Source organism: Moschus berezovskii, chromosome 16, assembly GCF_049115385.1.
Source record: "Moschus berezovskii isolate FMDL1 chromosome 16, NW_MosBer_1.0, whole genome shotgun sequence".
Lineage (NCBI taxonomy): Eukaryota > Metazoa > Chordata > Mammalia > Artiodactyla > Moschidae > Moschus > Moschus berezovskii.
In genome coordinates, this window is record NC_142475.1 from 74,666,301 (window position 1) to 74,686,627 (window position 20,327).

A 20,327-nucleotide genomic window follows, 5' to 3' on the forward strand; every position below is an offset into this window, starting at 1 on the left:
TTTGTAAAACTAAATGAGACAGTGAAGTTAAATGTAAAAAAAATGAGGACCAGGTCTACGATAGAGGAGGCATTTTATAAATTGCAGCTATCCATGTTATTACATTCATTCTAGTGGGGAGATGTTTTGCTTATAGACACATATTTTCTGGTGCACAGGCTCAGTTGCTCAGTCATGTCTGACTCTTTTGTGACCCCATGGACTGTAGCCTGCCAGGCTCCTCTGTCCATGGGATTTCCCAGGCAAAAATACTGGACTGGGTTGCCATTTCCTTCTCCAGGGGATCTTCCCAAACCAGGGATCAAACCCATGTCTCCGGCATCACAGGTGGGTTCTTTATCACTGAGCCCCTGGGAAGCCTATTTTCTGGCAATCAGGTATATAAAATTCCCAGTTCAGATGACCAAATTGTAGTCTGGACTATACAACAATTCTTTCATGTCTTGTTGCCACTCTCAGTCTCTGAAAGGCAGTGCAGGTGATGGGATCCTGGGAGTCAGGGTCCCCAGTGTCCCCTTGTGATTTTCAACCCCAAGAAAAATGCAGCCAGTCAATTTTACTAAAATTTCACACTTTTAGTATTCCCTCTCTGCCCATCTTATCTTTCCTTCCAGACCAACTGGCCTCAATCTTTTTAAAAGTTGAGAGCTTTTAAAAGTCCTATGCCGAGGCCCTACCCCAAATGAACTGAATCAGATTCTTTGCAGGAAGATCCAAGGCACAAGTATTTTTTGAAGCTTCTAAGGTGATTTCACTAAACAAACAGTGCTGGAAACACTGCTCAGTAAGACTATAAAGTCACGTAGAGAAGAAAGTGTTTTAAAGTAATCTGTCTTTATATGTTAACCTACACACAACATACAGCATAGTGCTTTCCCCCCAGCTCACAAACCTTTGATAAAGAATGTACACATGAATAAATGGACAAATAAATGAGTGCCTCGCTGGTAACTCAGTGGTAAAGAATCTGCTGCCAATGTAGGAGACAATGTAGGAGTTTGATCCCCGGGTCAGGAAGATCCACTGGAGAAGGAAATGGTAACCCACTACAATATTCTTGCCTGGGAAATCCCACGGACAGAGAGGCCTGGCAGGCTACAGTCCATGGGGTCACAAAAGGGTCGAGATACGACTTAGCGACTAACAACAACAAAAAGCCATGACATAGAGTTAAATGCCGCAGAAATTGAAAAGTAATATAATGACTTGGCCGGAATTTGGGGGAGATTGGATACATGTGGATGTATAGCTGAGTCCCTTTACTGTCCACCTGAAACTATTACAACATTGTTAATTGGCTATACTCCAATATAAAATAAAAAGGTTTTCTTTTTTTTTCTATTTTATCTTTCAAATCAATAAGATTTACTCAGAGGTCTCGCTTTTCAAATTTCCCCAAGTTTTTCTTGGTAGAAGCGCACCAACACCCATTTGAGACATGATCATGACCGGTCCTGGGTGAAGCATTATCAAGAGAGTCTTTTTTCAGACTACCTGGAGATGACATTCCTGGTCTACTCTCTGTATATGAGTGATTAGAGTTAAGAACTTAAAATTTTTTTTGCCAACAGCTCAAATTCGCACCTGAGCTGGGAAAAACTTGGTCTGCTTCCTGTCTTTCTCCTTTGCTCTTACACTACTAGACACTCAGCACTTCTGACGCCAGACATGTGGGTTTTCTCCACATCAAGAAATTTTGTAACACCAGCTAGGTGTCCTACAATTGGACTCAATTCTGCTATTATGTACTCGGAGATAACATCAGAACCCACAGGATAAGGGCTCAGTCCCACGAGACTGCCACCCCCCGAAAGACATACACACCCCCAAAGACATACACACTTCCAATTGCAAGTCTAGGTTGTTACTTGTGCTTCTCCTTTTTTTTCAAACTTCAAACTTTTACTTTGTATTGGAGTATAGCTGATTAACAATGTTTCGGTAGTTGCAGGTGAACAGCTAAGGGACTCAGCCATACATACATATGTATCCCTTCTCCCCCAACCCCCCCTTCTCTCCAGGCAGGCACATAACATTTTTTTTTTAATTATTTATTTCACTGTACCAGGTCTTAGTGGCAGCCCATAGGATCTTTGATCTTTGCTGTGGAATGTGGGATCCGGTTCCCTGACCAGTGATGGAAATCAGGCCTCCTGCATTGTGAACGCAGAGTCTTGAGCCACTGGACCACTAGAGGAGTCCCTATTTACCTATGCCTGTGACCAATCAGTTATAAATCAGAGGTTCCTATGACACCTCCTTGGGGTTGATTAATTTGCTGGAGTGGGTCACAGAACTCAGGAAAAGGTTGACTTACTGTCTATCACTTGATTATATAAGGGCATAATAATGGACACAGAAGAACAAATAGATGGAAGAGCTACAGAGGGCAAGGTATGAGAGAGGCCAGCGCCTCTACTGTTCATCACTCTGGAAGCTCTCTGAACCCCGATCTTTGGGATTTTTATGGAGACATCATCACATATGACCGATCAGTCACTCCTTGAAGGACCTGGAAACACAGAGGTTCTTCTGAACCCAGTAGAGAAAAATTATTTTACCTTACAGTTCTCGCTCCCTACACCAATTTGCACCGTGTTAATCTGGAGGTAGAGAGGAAGCTGTATTCTTGCCACTTAAAAAATGATGAGGGAAGAAAGAAAACAATGATTTAAGATGAAAATGATGTAAGAAATATAAAGCAACGCCTAACAAAATGTTCCTAAAGGAGCCATGTATAGACCTCAAGGGATGTTCATTTTATCCTTCCTTATTATAACTGTCCTCAGACAAACCTAGACAACATATTAAAAAGCAGAGACATCAGTTTTCTGACAAAGGTCCGTAGAGTTAAAGCTGTGGTTTTTCCAGTAGTCATGTATGGATGTGAGACTTAGACCATAAAGAAGGCTGAGTGTTTAAGAACTGATGCTTTCAACTGTGGTGTTGGAGAAGACTCTTGAGATTCCCTTGGACTGAAAGGAGATCAAACAAGTCAATCCTAAAGGAAATCAACCCTGAATATTCATCGGAAGGACTGATGCTGAAGCTGAAACTCCAATACTTTGGCCACCCGATGCTAAGAGCCAATTCATTGGAAAAGACCCTGATGCCGGGAAAGATTGAAGGCAGGAGGAGATGCAGAGGACAGAGGAGGAGATGGGCATCACTGACTCAACTGACATGAGTTTGAGCGAGCTCTGGGAGTTTGGTGATGGACAAGGAAGCCTGGCCTGCTGCAGACCATGGGGTGGTAAGGAGGCAGACACGACTGAGCGACTGAACAACAACAAAGCAGCCTTAGCCGTCGCTAACCCTCCAGGGGGACAGAGACCAGGGGAAGGTGAGGGCTGGAGGCAGGAGCCAGCAAGAGAACGGAGACTCTTCCAGCCCATCCACCCTGCCCTCCCTTGGGGGTCCCTGGGACAGAAGACCAGTTAGGGCGCGCAGAGGGTTGGCGCTCCCCGGCCACAGCGGGGAGGCAGGAGCAGTCACCTCCACCCAAGAGCGGGAAATGGGGTGGGGAGCGAACAGCTGGGTGGAGATGGCCGCGCGGCTAGAGGTGCTGGGCGCCAGAAAGAGGTGGGGGCGGCGGGAGCGGGGCGGGACCGGGCCGGGGGCGGGGCCGCGGAGCGGGCTGCGCCACAGCGCCCCCTGGCTGCGCGCTCCCCGTCGGGCCCCGTGGCCGCCTCGGACTCGGGCTCGCCGGCCCCTTTGTGTGCCTCGAGCCGCGGCGGGGAGAGCGCGGCCCGGGCTCAGCGGAGGCTTCCCGGGACCCGGCCGCGCTCTCCTGGTCCTTCTCCGCTCCACCCTCCTCCGGCCCCCGGCCCCGAGCGTTCGCCATTGGGCCGCAAGCAACCCGCGTCCCGCAGCGCACCCCACCCCGCCGGGCCCGGGGCGCTCACCGCCCCCCTCCATACACACACACACACACACACACACACACACACCGCCCTGTCCCCCTCTCCGATCCTCCCCACCCCATTCCAGGCCTCCAAGGTGGAGAAAATAAACTCCAAGCAGAGCAACTCAGAGACCTCAATAAAACGCCCAGGACCTAGAGCCCGAGCGCGTGTGCCGGGCGGCGAGGGGCGCGGGAGGCGGGGAGGGGGGCGCGGGCGGGGGGACAATGAGCGCATGAAGTTACCTGCCCGGCGGCGGAGCGGGCTGCGCGCTCGGCGCCGACGGGTGCGCGCCGCGGCTTGGGGGAGAGTTGAGCGCTTTTCCCCCCTCTTTTTTTTTTCTTTTTTTTTTTTTCTCCTCTTCTTCTTAAACAAACCACAAACGGATGTGAGGGAAGGAAGGTGTTTCTTTTACTCCTGAGTCCAGACACCTCTCTCTGTTCCGTCTAAGCTTGTTTTGCTGGACACCTTTTTTTTTTTTTTAAGGCACAGAAAAGGAGTTTGCTTGATGTGAGAGTGAAATGGACGTAAGATTTTATCCACCTCCAGCCCAGCCCGCCGCTGCGCCCGACGCGCCCTGTTTGGGACCCTCTCCCTGCCTGGACCCCTACTATTGCAACAAGGTGAACGCTCTGCTTTTGTTTCCGCCGCGTTCTGGCTGCTCGGTCCCGGGAGGGGGGCGGCGGCAGGCCCGCCGGCCGGCCGCGGAGACCGGTCTCCCGGGCGCGCTCGGCTCGCAGCCCCGCGGCTGCCGGGGCGTGCGCTCGGGGAGTCAGTTTTGCGGAGCAGCTCCCGGCTTTGCCCTGCACCGCGATGGTGCGGAAAGTGACGCGCTTTGCTCCATCGTTCCCTTCCCGCTGATCGCGACTCAGTAGCCCTGCCCAGGGTTGCCGCGGGCGCTGGGGGGAAAAAAAAATTAAGAAAGAACCGCAGAATACTTTGGGGGTGTGTCTGGGGTCCCGGAACGCAGGCGGAGAGTGAGAGAATTCCGTTGATTTTCTCGTTTCCCCTTCTCCCTCCTTCGCTCCTGTGCGGGCTGCGGGGGCTCGTGGCACCGCTTCCCGGCCCGGAATTAGTTGCCAGGGGAGCCGCTGGGAGTCGGGGTGCCGGGGACCCGGAGACGCCCCCCGCCCGGGAACGGCGCTCCGCGACTCTTTTGTTTTCCCGAAGCCGATCGGCGGCAGAGCCCAGTGTCCCGGCTCGGGGCTGCAGGCCGGGGTGCAGCGGGAGCGCCGGGTCCCAGGGACAGCTCCCGCCCGGAGGTGCGCGCAGAAACCGCGAGTTTGTTAGGAACTGGGCGGGCGCGCCGCGTTCTCGTTCGGAGCAGTAGCACTCGGCGCGGGACGCGAGCAGGTCCCGGACTGGACTGTACCCGAAGCCCGGGGACCCCAGGTGCCCAGGACGCGGGGTCCCGGGGCGAAGCCGGCCGGGAGGGCGAGCGGGGCTTCTGCGGAGCTCCGCTTGTCCCAAGGATGAAACAGTCTGGGGGTACATAGGAAGGGGGCGACTCTTGCGCTTTCCCGAACTCTCACCTCCCGGAGGGAGGACGCGTGGGGACTAAGTCCGAGAGCAGCCGCAGGGCCACGGCTGTCCTCGCCTCGGGCTTTTTGGACGTGTCTAAGCAGTCCCGCCCGGTGAAACGTGGTGGGGAGAACTGAGTTCTCTGAGACTCTGGGCGAGCAGTTTAGACGCCCAGCTCCCGCTCGGTGGACACCGTGCCTCTGCCAGCAATTCCGTGTCGGCCCCTCGGTGAATTCCACTGGATAGAGCGTTGGAACTCGTAACATTTGCCCGGTGGCCAGTCATCATCAAGCAGCTATTTTACGTGATCCGGAGGTATTTAGCGCGTTTCACCCTCAGCCCCCGAGCTCCCCAGCACGCTGCAGACTCGCAACTCCGAGTCTTGGTCAATCCAGGCGCGCGCGCGCGCGCTCACACACACACACACACACACACACACACACACACACACTCACTCCAGACACACACCCCACAGAGCTGTGAGTTATATCATCCCGTGGAGAAGTTCCCTGATGCCCTGTGTACAGTGTAAGACCAACGTGCGTGTGTTGATAATGTCTAGGCAAGTAAGAAACCAGAGAAATCTAGTCTTGGGCAAGATAGAAAGGCTTTTCATCCCGCAGGAAGCAGCTCTGTAGCTAGGGACAAGTTGGAGGGTAAGGGAACTTTGACCAGAGAAGTTTCTGTGATGAAGTTTCATTATTTGTTGGTAACGTAGCTCTTTTACTCTAAAGTCTGTTTTACCTTAATAAAGAGGTGTTTTGTGTATGTAACATTTTATTTTTGCTTATAACACGACTGTTAACAAAAATAATAGAAAGGTAGCTGAATTCTTGAGTTGGATAGTAAAGACCTATTCCGCAGTAGTAATTGGAACCAAAAGGTCAGAAACATTTTGTCAGTGAAACTGGACAAATCTTATTAAGTTTAATCTGTGATTTTATAATGTCTTAGATACACATTTCACTCGTCATTCTAGTGATAGGAGGGTCAGATTTAATTTGAAAGTTAAATGCTTTGGAAAATCAAGAATTGCTCCAATATATTAAATCATTTTCCAATTAAGTGCTTTAAATAATTTTAGTGTGTTGTACTGTGCATTGAATAAATTAATTTAGAAAGTCTTCAGAGTTTTTTTTACTAGCTCATTGAAGTTCCTTTTAAGTCACTGCGTGTACGGGTAGCAAACTGTTCTTTTTAAATGCAAATCAGCCACCCTTTCTATAGACTGGATGCAAGTCTTCTATTTTACTTATTCAGGGAATAATGGATTTTTAAAGATGCACAGTCATAAGATACACTTTTCATAGAAGGAAGAGACTTCATGGAAATGTTTGCCTCAGGATGTCTGCTCCTGCCCTTCTCTGGGTAGCAGTCTATCAACTGTATTTGTCACTCATTCTTGATTATATTTAGTGTACTGAGTAGATTTGCTAGGCCCCAGAAAGCCCCAGCACTAATGTTTTCTACTCCACTGTGATTAGCATTGGCACAAAATTTCTGTCCGGTTCCACAGTTTGAGCTGTTTAGAGTGTAGTCAGCCAGCATTAATTTTTGCAGTGACTCAAGTAGATTTGCGGGGATCTAAAAGGTGGACAGAAGTTTGAAAGAGGTGAAATAATCTGTATCTACATTAGTAAAAACAAGTTAGCTCTGACTCCCCCCAAAGAGAGAAGACGGCAAATTAAACCTTGTCTCTTTCAGAGGTGTCACTAGTGTGTATTTTATTACAAGAAACAGTCACTTTGTCAGGTTATTTGTTTTCAGTAGGATGATAAGATCATAAATTGCTAATTGTCTTTATTTGAAATCTGTCGACACTTTACTAAAGTCAGTGTGCTAAATCCCAGTGGAACCAGTATCTTTCTGTGCTTCAGCTCTACACACTGTGACTAGACTTTCTCCAGTGAAATTATTTTTTTCAATGTCAGGAGAGACCCTAATCCAGAAAATGAATATCCTCTTCCTGGAGCTTTTCTAAACTAAAACGAGGTTGTTTTACTTTGCTGACATTCTCCAGCACTGCTGCTCTATAGATTGCCAAAACACTACTTATATTATTCAGTTAATAAACTCTGGAGGAACAATTTTTTTTGGAAAATAGTTTAATTAAGTATCGCTCTGTTGCAAGAACACATTAGGTTATGAGCACATCATCACGCAAAGTGGCCTCCATTTTCACATAGCCCATTGGGGGAAAAAAGTGAGAACAATGCATTGATGTTGGTTATGGCAACTGTGCGAAGAAGCATCTCTTCTTATACAAACAGCCAGAACTGGATGGCATGTTGCTGTATATAGGTCAGCCTTTGAAATAGCAGTGTAACTCATAGACTGGCAGGAACATGTAGGCTCAAAGTACCACTGTTTACCTCTGGCAACTTAAAGCATGGCTTTGTTTGAGACATTGAGAGATGGGTACCATACTGGAGTTTCAACTATTGAAAGCTATTTTAAGTAACATTGTATCCCTTAATTGAACTAAATGTTACCGAAAGAAATTGGATTATAGGCACTCCCAATTGGAGCTCAGTAGTAAAACAGAGTCCTCTTTTTTGTTCTAGTTTGAAGATGTCAGAACATTAGTTTAAACATATACCCACAGAGTAATAACAGTTCCTTTCAGTTTCTAGTGCAGTGTCATTTCTGAAGATTGTTTTCACTGATTTTATGCTAAATTGGGACAAAGAAGTGGCACTTTTTCATTTCTGCAATGATGTGATGTGTTCAGTTATTGCTCAGTATCTGCCCACATAAGGAGTAGTAATACAATTATGTTATGACATGGCTAATGACAGGGATGCTGACCTCTGCCAGCAGTGGGAGAGGAAATAATGGTCTTTACTGTTCTCAGCGGTTGCTTTTGTGGAATCAGGCCCTGAATCTTTCTTTGACTGATTTAGACACAAGGAAGTTCATAACGCAAACCCATGCTTGATACTGGCTATATACAGAGTGAAAAATAATGGGCATTTGGAATACTGGGCTTTTGTCATTGAAATGAGAAAGGAAAATGTATCATCTTTTCACATAAACATAAGAGGAAGAACCTCTTTGTGATGAACTCTGACTTAAAATGTCAGGGCTAACATTAGATATTTGATGACTTCTGAGAAAAACAAGATTCATTGCCATCTCTGGAGAATCTCCTTCGAGCTTATTTTCCTGTTTAGAGTGTTATGTGTTTTCTTTAATGTGGCAAAACTCACCATTCCTAAAATACAGGATTTGCAAGCACATTATGATGGAGTCATTATTTCTGCTTTAATAAATGTAAGAACAAGGAGGCGGAGGGGAGAGAGGAGGGCGGGGAGGATTATAAGCAATTTAGAGCATCATGCTTGATTAGTTCCCTCCCTACCCCCATAACTTGTAGGACTTTGGGAAATTCATAGTCAATACTTTGAACATCATTAGTGTAATTAAAACTCCCATGGGAGTTTTATTAAGCTGGCATCTTTCATAAGTTTTGAGGTCTTTAAATATGTTTTAAATAAATTTATAGGTAAGAACTTTAAGCCAAGCAATCATTTGGTTTTGGCCACTAAGATGTCATACAAAAACCTCAAATGTAGCTATTAATACCTTGATTTTGTGGGCTATCTCAGTGTCATAAACTCAAATTTTAAATGTCTATGCAAAAATTTTAGTTATGAGCATTGGAGCTCATAATGTTATTTTTTAAATAGTTTATTTACTGTTCTCACATTTTACCATTTATTTTAAAGTTACTGAGTGATGATATTAAGGAGCATTTTGATATTTCTCTTAGCTGGGAAAACAAAACTAATATTTAATTATTATCTCATCAGCTGCTTATTGTTGTTTTTTTAAGTGACATGATTGTAAGGGGCTAGGAACAGAGAAAAATGTAAGGCACTTGAATCTGAAAGAAACAGGGAAAGTTCCAAGTTAACAGTGGTTTTCTTAGGACCAGAATGGGTCTCAAATGTTGGTTTTGGTGTGTGGGGCTATTTCTTGTGGTCATACTTTTTTGTGTGATGGGCTCAATTCAAGAAAGGGATAGGTTAGGGGACTGGGGTGATGGGCATAGAGGAAATCTTACCACGAAGGATGACTTATTCTCGTGCTTTCCAACATTTTGCTAACTTACTAGAAAGCTGAAAAAGACCCTGGGGATATTTCTCAACTACTGGAGATCCTCCTGTCTTGATGGAAGCCTGCCCTCAGCAATTGGTCTGTCTATGTGTCTGGTGCCTCCTCCCTCCCTCCTCCTCATCCCCTTCCCAAACACCCCCAATCCTGGAACAACTCCCCCTCCCCTGCTTTCCTCATTCCCAGTCTGGGTTCTGAGTGTGGAAGGTCTATATTTTCTCACCTGACACCCCTCTGCTCAGATCCTTGGCTCGCCATTGTGTTCACCTTGGCCACCTTTGTTGCTTGTCTTCATCATCATCTTTGCCATCATAGCCGTGTTAGCAAGTCCATCATTCCCCCAGTACTTGACCTTTTTGGGCACAGAAATTGGAAACTTCCAGTCCAAAGGCCCAAGTCCACTCAGCTAGGCTGCTGTCCTTTTCCCCAGCTGAGTAAATGACCTCGGATCATAGAATAATAGACTAAGAAAACAGATGTGATCCTGAGAGGAAAGCCATGGTGGGTATTTCTAAGCTCTCACTGTTCATTCCAGCACATTTTAGGCACAGTGTATCCAGAGCTTGGGATCAGCTCCTTGCATATCCCTTATCAGTGAGAAATCTTAATTTAGACTCTAAAATAGTATGAAAGTGGGACTATGATCTTCTGATCTTTAGTCGCACATGGTAAGTTAGGTAGTTACACTTATAGTGATTATATGGGTTGGCATGTTTATGTGTTCTCATCAGAATGTGCATAGATAACTCAGATGGGAATAGTTGGAAATGAAGAACCTATTTAACTAATCACTTTTAGGTAACTTGTCATTCTACATCTTAGCTTATCCAAAGGTGAATCTCAAGGTTTCTGAGCAGTCATTAGGTAGAATGTTTAACTTATATTTCAAGGAAAAGTAATATACTTATCATGACTCAATGAACTGTTATAAACAATTGCATTTTTAAAATATTGGATCAACTGTTAAAGATAAACTTATGTTGCATACAGCCAAATCTAAGAATCTAGCATGTATATCTTTAGGAGAAAACAACATTGTGATACACCATAATTATAAATACTATGGACCCCAAAGATATAGCTATAATCTTGGCTGCAAGAAGCTGCCCCATGAAGCATCTGAATGTATGAAAGCTGCCTTGTTTAATTGAATTTAAACAGAATTTTAACATGGGAATGTTTACTTTTACCAATTTTAAAGATATTTTCTTTTTTCTTATTTACTTCCATTTTCATGTTATTAATATACATCAGCTTTCCATGGGCTTCCCAGGTGGTGCAGTGGTAAAGAATCCACCAGCAATGTAGGAGATGCTGCTTCAGTGCCTGGGTTGGGAAGATCCCCTGGCGAAGGAAATGGCAACCCACTCCAGTAATCTTGTCTGGAGAATCCTATGGACGGAGGAGCCTGATGGGCTACAGTCTGTTGGGTCGCAGAGTCAGACACAACTGAGCATGCACGCAGTTCTCCATATATGCAGGTTCTGCATTGGCAAGTCAACCAACCTCAGATAGAAAATATTTGGGGGAGTGGAGAATCCCAGAAAGTTTCAGAAAGCAAAGCTTGAATTTGCCGCGCACCAGCAGCAACTATTTACATATCATTTACATATTGCCTACAGCTGTTAGCATAGCATTTACATTGTATTAGGCATTATAAGTAATCCAGAGGTGATTTAAAGTAACAGAGGATGTGTGTAGGTTACATGCAAAGACTGTATCACTTTATATAAGGGACTTGAGAAACTTCAGAGTTTGGTATCTGAGGGGAATCCTGGGCCCAGGCCCCTGAGGAGGCCCAAGAACAACTATTATTCAATTGACCATTTTCTTTGAAGATGCATTTCCCAGAATTAGATAGCCTGTGGTCTCCAAGGGTTGACAGGACCAGCAGTAGACAGTGAATTGTGTTAAATGGACTGTCCTGCTAGGAAAGTAGCCCACCAACATGCTATAGCTTACATCTACGCTAATGAAGTTGAGCCATTTTTTTTGTTTTAAACCATGCATGCCAAGTTTCATCCTGAAGAGTAATTTCTCATTAAAAACAGTTGAGTTATAAACTGCTTAGAAATGTGGTTTATAATGGAAGTGCCAACAGACTGTTAATTATAGCAGTTCTTCCATAATACTTTGAGACATGGAATTCACATTAACCTGAAATGAGTCTTTCCTGGTTATAACATGTTCCTCCCTATAGCATTCATTTTGAAAATGGGAACATTATATTGCTCTGTGCCTGGATGCAGCAAAAAGATCAGAGGAGGGGTGATGCCAAAAAGAAACCCCCTGTTCTACCAAGAGGTACCAATATTTCCCCAGATCTCTTTATTTGATCTACATCAAGAGTTTGCCTAACTTTTAAAATCTATCTTCAGATTTCCATTGTGTTTATGAAACATCATCACTGATTTATTTTTATGCTAACAAAGGTCATGAAACCCATGTCACTCTCAATGCGTTTCTGTTTGTCCATTTTTCACTTTGGAGTTTTTAATGGTTCAGCTTTAGCCAAGTATTTATTGTTTTTCATTCTTGAGTTATGTGCTTTTATGAAGCTGTTTTGAAAGGACTCCTAAATAAACTAGTGCCATGGTTGGTTGATAAGAAGCTTTGCTAGTGGCCAAGAAAATATAAAGTGTTTTGAGTTACTATGTGGGCTTGTAAGTTATATATATCTGATCCACAGTTGTAACACTATAAGTTGCTGCATGGAATACTTTTCCATTCAAGTCTTTGAGCCCCTCTCTGAAAATTAGTTACCTGGTAGAGAAATTGGCATGCATGCACGCATGCCTGTGTGTGTGTGTTGGGTGAGCATGTGATTTACTGTGTTTCACATTGTCCTGGATATATTTCTTCCCATTAATGCATGAGAGTTTACCGTAAGTGACAGAATTGGAGTGTGCAACAACAAAGGCAATCATACTAGCTAGCAGGAGTGCCTCATTACCACTCCTTTTTTAAGAAACTTAGCCATATTTCACATGTGACAGTTTTTCACGATGATAGGGCTTTAACTGGGCAAATTATACCTTAATAAGACCAAAGAACTGGATCTTTTCTGAGGAAAACCCTAGGCCTCTCTGAAGAAAAGACTCTTGTTGAAGATTTCAGATAAAACCTGGGCTCTTGAACCTGTGTTGACTTACCCCCTAGGCAAAATATATATAACCCTGAAAGGATATGGTTCCCTCCACTTGTTTCCCATTCTGTTTAGAAGCCTGAGTCTGTTCTACATCTGGTAAAAGTTCTGATAACTAAAAACCTTTCATCCACCTGTGTCCGAATCTTGCCTGCATCCACTAGAGGAAATAACTTATGTTTGTATCAAGGCATCCTTATGAGCATCAAGGAATCAACAGAGGTAGATTATTTTGAAACCATGTGAGTAAAGATGTTCAAAAATTCAAGCCACGGTAGACCTTAGAAAAATACTGTATTCTCATGGAATGACTTTTTCTCCCAAAGTCATAGATTACTGATTCTTTCAGGAAAGGAGCGAAAGGAATAACCTTTCTAGTGGGTCAGAGGTGAATTGGGGAAAACGAGGTGTGTGTCTGTACAGCCTGTAATCTCCCTCTCTCAGATATTGATAAGCCCCCAGGGAGTGTCTTTTTCCCTTTCTGCGTTGTGAGTCAGTGCACCTAATGAGAGATGTTAGGATGGAATCTGTTGTCTATGGTGCAGCGTAAGGAGATAAAATAGAGAATGCCTGCTCCAGAGGGAAATGACCTCTTGTAGTTCCTGACTTCAGACGACTATGCTTGCCCCTCATTCCCTTCCTCTGATATATGTACCAGAGATGGGAAATATAATGTGCAAGATTAATTAAACAGTGGACCAACTGGATCTAAAGATAGTTCAGTTTCACTGAAAGCATGTCTGCGAACCACCTGATATTCTTAAGTCCTTTAACTCACGTAAATGGTTAATTTGAAAAATGATGGGTAAAGTGTTACATGCATTGGCATCTCCAAGCCCTAAAAAACCAACTCTTTCCTTCAACACCAATATGCCTTCACCTAAAATGCCAGGAACAATTGTATAAAGAGAAATGTTAATAATAAAGAGGCAGGATAACCTTTCAACAAAAAATATATTTTATCATTTGGCAGATGCAGTCATGAACATTAATCATAGAAACCTGCAGATAGTAGAAGCTTAATATCAAAGCTAATGATTTATTTTATGTTAATGACTTTCTGCCAGGGCATAAAAGACTGTTCATAATGGACTCTCTGCACGGTGTTCAGTTACTAAGGCTGATGGGATAATCTTTTTCTCTCTCCAAATTAAGCTTTTTGAAATAAATTATGCTGTTATTTTTCAAGGTAACTCTCCAAAATTTACTGCAAAACTAATCTTTTAAGAACTGATTAAAGAAATAAAGAAGAAGAAAAATCCCAAAGCAGCTTTTCTAGTTCATGAACAGTTTGACTTAATTAAAGAGAGAAAGTTTGCATGTATGCTAATATCCCTGAACTTGGAATGCCAAACAGTTTTCAAGTCAGCCTTTGGTGACAAGGTCTGCCTTTTGGAGATTCAGTTCCCATAAGTACATTCCCCAGTAGAACCTGTTTTCATAGATTACTGGCCAGTAATGAACTGAATAGTAGTAAAATCTGGAGTTGTTCACTGGGAAGTTTTAAAAATCATGTTTACAGCTAGTTATAACCAACATTATATTTCAATAAGAGATAATTTGCCTACGAAAGTTCACATAATGTGCTAATCATGTCTAGTGGTTAATAAAGGCCTCCCACCTCACTCCCCTGATGGCTATAAAAGGCTATTATATTCATGGCAACAGTTCAGGTACAGCTGCTGTGTGTTAATAATGTAGCATTGTCCCAGTAATCAACACAGCAAAGGTCAGCACTCCTAAGCACCTAAACTACCTAGTCTCTCTCCAAAATATTTATTGACACCTTAAAAGCGTATCTGACCTGAAGTTTTCCTTAACTTCAAGTTAGTTAATTCCACACCAAGCTAATTGGGTGATAAAGGTTTTGGAACCTAAGCGAGGTTGTGGAGGAGATGAATACAGATACCTACTAATCTCCCATAAACATGTTTCCCTTTCTGCAGCCATTGACTGAATTAGTGTGAGGTTGTTAGAGCCATGAACCCCTTTATAATTAAGTAAATGTGTTCCAAAGGGAGACCGTTTTCAGATTTTACATGTTATTTGAAGAGACGTTTGGAAGAAAAACAAGTTTTCAATAACCAGAAGCTTTTAAAGTAAACAGAGCGAATTGGAAAACGAGAAGGGATATTTAAAGTCTAAACAGACAGGAATCCGTGTTAGTTTATAGACCTGATCCAGTAGTGAAATATTATTTGCTTAATTGTTCTTTTGGCATAGGGAAGCAATAAGAGTAAAAGCTTCTTAAACCATATTTTCTGCACACAAAGAACATATTCACGTGGGATTTCCATTTTGCTAGAAAATCGCACAAATCAATAAGCCAGCACTTATCTGCATTAAAATTAGGCAGACAACAGTTTACAGGCACAGTGATAGTGTAGTTCTCCTGATACCCTTGGCTACTGTTTAAGATAATCCTTGCCTTTGTGTCCTCAGAGAGCAGCCAAAATGTTAAGTGAACAAGATCTCCTTTTCTCATCTTGTATTATTGTCTTCTGTTTTCCATTATTCCTTTGGATAGCCTCATTTGTGTTCGTGTGTGAGTGTGTCTTCTTCCTTGAGGACTTGAGAACCTTAAATGTTCTCAGAAAGGAAAAAGAAATGAAACTCAACTGTGTTTCCATCACCAGGAGAAACGTGAAAGGCGATCTGTGGGAGGAGCCTCTGTGTAGCTCATAATGTAGGAGAGGCATTTGTCATGCTTTAAATATATAATGCCTACAATGAAATATGTGCAGGCACAGTTGTGATCTATGAAGTCCCTGGCTCCAGTGCCATTGTTTGTAGTCTCTACGGTTGTCATACATTGTTCTTTGCGCATCATACCCTTACAGCAGAATTTGACACAATTTCTAGCTTTCCGTCCTGCACCATTTTCGTTGCACAATATACATGAGTTTGACAGGGTGTGTGGAGGAAAATTCTGGCAAGCAATTGATATTTTGAAGTGGCAAGCGTTTCAGCAGCTGCTTGCTTGTGAAAAAGGAATGATAAGATATACTGTATTGTTAGTTTCAGGGAAAGCATTAAGGTTTAAGCTCTGTAAAAATGTACACATTATTCGTCAGTGGTGAAGCAAGTCTTTTATGTTTTTAGAGCTTAGCTCGCTGGCTGATGTGAACTAGAATGACATTGGTCAGTAAATGAATAGGAGTACTTTGAATTTGAACTGCTGCCAATTTTGCACCAACAAAGGAACTGACAAAAGAAAGATTTTATGTGAAATGCAAAGCACACGCGATGTTTTGGGGGCGGGGAAAGGGAAGGAGAGAGAGGGGAAAAAAAAAAACCCACACCAGAGAATATTCTTTAATACCTACTTGCAAAGATATCAAATAGTTAAAACGCATCCATTTTTCATGGCTCATCAGCTCCAACCTAAGCTGTTTTATCTAATGTTCTTTAAAAACCTGTTGTATACACATAGGCTTCTAGAATCTGTTCATATGGAATTTAGAGTGTTTTTCGAAATATCACACAGTGGCCTGAAGGCCTGTTGGCAGAATATCAGAGTTGCCCACTGCTGGAGTCCCCAACTCTCTCTGTCTCTCTCTGGTAGTGGGAAATTGTAGTTTAATCCGTTATGGCACTTTCAGTGTGTAACGTTCATTAGCAAGGCAATTTGTCATGACTGCTAATGGTCAGAATGCATCTGCTCTCTCAGTTACAGAGCATGATAAGTAAAAAGACAAATATTTCAATATCTGATAGTATTAACTTGTTTCAAATTTATAATCCAAGGTTAGTTGCTCAAAACAGACACAGCAGCCGATTAACAAGCATCCTGTATTCAATTTTACTGGTTCCTGTTTTTATGGATTTATGACTTTAAAGCAAACTAATGTGCTATTAGGAAGGGCACAGTCTTTGATTAGATGTTCAACAGAAACTAAGTTATGAGCAGAGTACCTTCTGGGTTCATCTGTAGAGAATTTATGTGCATAATATTTTCTGTGGAGTGCTATAAATTGAAAGCTTTAATGCATGCAGTATTTCTGACATGCTAGATATTCTTCTTTATGATTAAAAAATGTCACTTTCCTATTGGTTTATAAACTGGTCAGTCAGTCTTCAAGTGAGATAGAGACCTGATCGCTTTGAAAAGTTTGAAAATTCTAGTAAAAAGCTTCAGAATGAATTAGAAATGTCACAACTCTTCCCAGAACTCTGCTTTATAAGATCATTGTTCATTGTTCTACACAGGAAAAGTTAAAAAGATTCCCCCCCGCCCAGTTGAAAAGGCTGGAAATTGTTATGTATCTCCTATTTTCTAGATATTACATCACGTTGCTTGCTATACAAAATCTTGACACATTTTCATTTTTAATGAAAGTCCATAAAATACAGAGCATAATGATTTCTTAGAAACTGAACCCAATCTTGGTTAAAAAAAAAAAATCGTTCTTGCTAGTAACAAAAGCTGTTACTGTTTAAGTTCCTGTTGAGCGGTTAGTTGGTACGCTTCGCTGAATGTTGTCAAAAAGGCTTTCCTCATGATTGACAACCCGGCAGGAATGTGAATGGAGATTTTAATTGCGTATCATGTGTGCATATCAGAGCGAGTGAATTCATGACTCTGCTTAGCTCCACATCTCTGCAGGTCAGCCGTGCCAAAAAAATGCTCTTTTATGTGCAATATCTCCAAAAAGAGAAAGGTGTATGTGTACTGAAGTCATTCGTTATTCATTTCTGAAGTGAAGCACTTGTGTTCCCTTAGCCTTGGAGTTTGAAAATGGAACAGAAATCCATTTGGAGATTTCTTTCTTTTACTCTTTGCACTTATACTTGGATGATGTAAATTCTTTTCTGTTACAAGTTGGGAAAAGTGCCAGAACATATTTTTCTTATGGCACTTGTTATATGAAGTGTGTTTATCTTTTTTCTTTTTCCCTAAGGAGTACTTTGAAAAGAGAAAAAAAATGTAAGCCGACGGAAAAATTTACTGAGGTCAATTGCTTCTCTCTAACTTGAAATCTTTGGGAAAAAAATTTGGGGGGTGGTTACTGGAGGGAAGAGAAGTAAGGCTGTATATCTGAGAGGGGGAAGGACCGTGAAGCTGTATCTGAATTTTGGTTAAGAAGAGCAAGAATACAGTGTTTATGGTAAAATGACATGAATGAATATATGAATGTTCAGTTCGTAGAAAAATAACTCCTAGACTGAAAACTTAAAGGTCAAAGTTTCATTTCTGCTATCACCTCTTTGCCAAGATGTAACAGTGGTGATAAACTATTTATCTTAGTTAGCTGTCTAAATCTAACACATGTGAAATCCTTGGAGTCAAACTTACTGTGTAAGGTAACTGGCTACAGTCACCCCAGATTGATCAAGAACTCAAAGTAAAAACAAAACACTCAGCAATGGATATGCTATATATAAAGTTTTTCATTTGATGTGATGTGAAAATTTGGCACTTGGGTAGTAAATTTAACACCTACCTACTTTTCTATGTCATTTTGAATGGGTGAGAAAAAGATTAGTGCCAGGGTCATTTCAAATATAACCCTAGTAATAAGTAGGGTCATGTTGAAAAGATGGTGACTTTATAGCCATAGGATATCCCTTGGGGACGTAACTTTATTCTAGGCTTATTGTGTCATCCCAACACATTTTAGAAGGTGTCAAATTGCAGGCTGATGACTCAGCCTTTAGTATAGAAGGCTGTGGGGTTCGACTGTGGCTCAGCAGTAAAGAATCCACCTGCTAAAATAGGAGACACAAGTTTGATCCCTGGGTTGGGAAAATCACCTGGAGAAGGAAATGGCAACCCACATCAGTTTTCTTGCCTGGGAAATCCCATCAACAGAGGAGCCTGATGGGCTACAGTCCATGGGGTCGCAGAGTCGGGACTTAGCAACCAAATAGCAACAATAGCAGGCAGCACAGGGTCATGGCTCTGGGAAGATACTGCTGTACCTTTAAAAGGCTAAAGAAGAAAACCTATTTTTAAAAATTTAGCTTTATGTACGGGGTGACATCTTTCTAATGTTATGGAAGACTATTTTGTACTTTATACTGAGAGCTCAGGCAGGAAAAATCTATTTACAAAATGAAAAAAAGTGCTCAGCTGAATGCATTTCACTTTTAAAGATGATATTCTGGTAATGAACTTTATCAAGCAGAGAACATTTCAGTAAAAGTATTAAAGTAGTTCCTATTTGGGTTGCCTCACTTAAGGCTGTGTCACTGTTTCCATTATAACTTCTTATTTTCAGGTAGCTCTAATGCAGTCTCCATACAAATATTTGCACAGGGATGAGATGAAGATATTCTCACCTAAGAAGCAGACTTTTTTTTTTTTTGAATACACTTGTAAAAAAGCTGTAGACTTTGTTAATAAGGCACACTTAATTCATTTTTAGAAATGAAAAGCATTTACTGAACACCCAACTGTGTGCTGAGCCTTAGGCTGAGTGTTCTAGGGGCAGAGACAGGCACAGAGCTCAGTAAGCACTGAACTCTGCCTCTGTGTGACTAGCCAAGAGAGGAATGCAAATAACTGTAGCCCAGGTCTAGTGTAACTGATGCGATGCGGATGGAGTCTCTAGTCAAAGTGCTGGTGGTACAGAAGGAGTACTAATGGATTGAAGTTCAGGAAATCCCCGTTGCTTCCTGGAGGAAATGGCATTTTAATAGGCCTTAGAAATCATGCAGCGAGGAGGGGGAAAGGGACTCCTATTTTTTGAACAATTTTTTAGACTTCCTAACTCTTTTCAAAATGACTTGAGGCAACTGAAAAAAAAAAATAAGCCAACACCTACCTTAAGGCTATTAGTATTAATGCAGATTATGGTAGCCAGGAAAAAAAGATGCGACGTGTTTCTTGGCTCAGGTGTGATCCCTATCTGTGCTTAGTTGCTAAGTCATGTCTGACTCTTGGTGACCCCATGGGCTGCAACCCACCTGGCTGCTCTATGGGATTTTTCAAGCAAGAATACTGGAGTGAGTTGTCTTTTCTTCCTTCCCAACTTGGGGATTAAACCCGCATCTCCCACATTGGCAGGTGGATTCTTTCCCATTGAGCCACCTGGGAAGCCCAGATTACCCCAATAATCAAACATTAAGTTTGGCTCTTGCTCATTCATGGAGGAAAAAATGGAAACCCACTGAGTAACAGAATGCTGATTATTTGAGAGGCTTGTGAACCCTAATCATTCATAAGTTTTCCTCTCATGAAAGACTGCAAAAGACATCAAATGAGGAAATAGATGGAGGTGTGACATCACAGGATGTCTGAGGGCCCACCCAATATGGTGCCTGGGTTGAGGCTGAGGTGTCTATAGTGAGAAATATGGCCCTAAGGAGGAGAGCTTCACTCCCAGGCAAACAAGAATTGCTTCGCAAGTCAGGCAGGTAATGGTTGCCACGTGAGAGAGGGTTGGGAGCAGTTGGGGTGGAATTCAGGTTGCTTCTTGAAAGTGGGCTCACGCTCAGCACTTACAGGAATGTACCAGAGAAAACTGCCTGGAGAGGGATTTCTGTGGTAAAATGAACCTTAAGATATTCACCTATTTTTTTGAAGACTTTCTCAGTTACAGATGAATAAGCTTTTTTTAGTGGCTTCCCAGGTGGCCCTTGTGGTAAAGAACCCACCTGCCAATGCAGGAGACAGACACGGGTTTGATCCCTGGTTTGGG

At 42.7% G+C, this 20,327-nt stretch overlaps 1 protein-coding gene and 1 pseudogene across 3 annotated transcripts in view; one reads left to right on the forward strand and one right to left on the reverse strand.

Annotated features, from left to right (window-relative positions):
- Positions 1-3,300: 3,300 nt before the first annotated feature.
- LOC148775279 (uncharacterized) lies at positions 3,301-3,918 on the reverse strand (annotated as a pseudogene).
- A 279-nt stretch (positions 3,919-4,197) lies between these two features.
- The window catches only part of TOX (thymocyte selection associated high mobility group box), a 330,347-nt gene continuing 314,217 nt past the window's right edge, over positions 4,198-20,327 (forward strand). The window contains exon 1 of one of the 3 annotated variants that reach the window (XM_088844457.1): positions 4,198-4,525. In XM_088844457.1, coding sequence (XP_088700583.1) covers positions 4,424-4,525 — 102 coding nt within the window. In that variant the 5' untranslated portion in view covers positions 4,198-4,423. The remainder of the gene's footprint in view (positions 4,526-20,327) is intronic. The other 2 variants (XM_088844456.1, XM_055432473.2) reach the window with 2 other exon arrangements.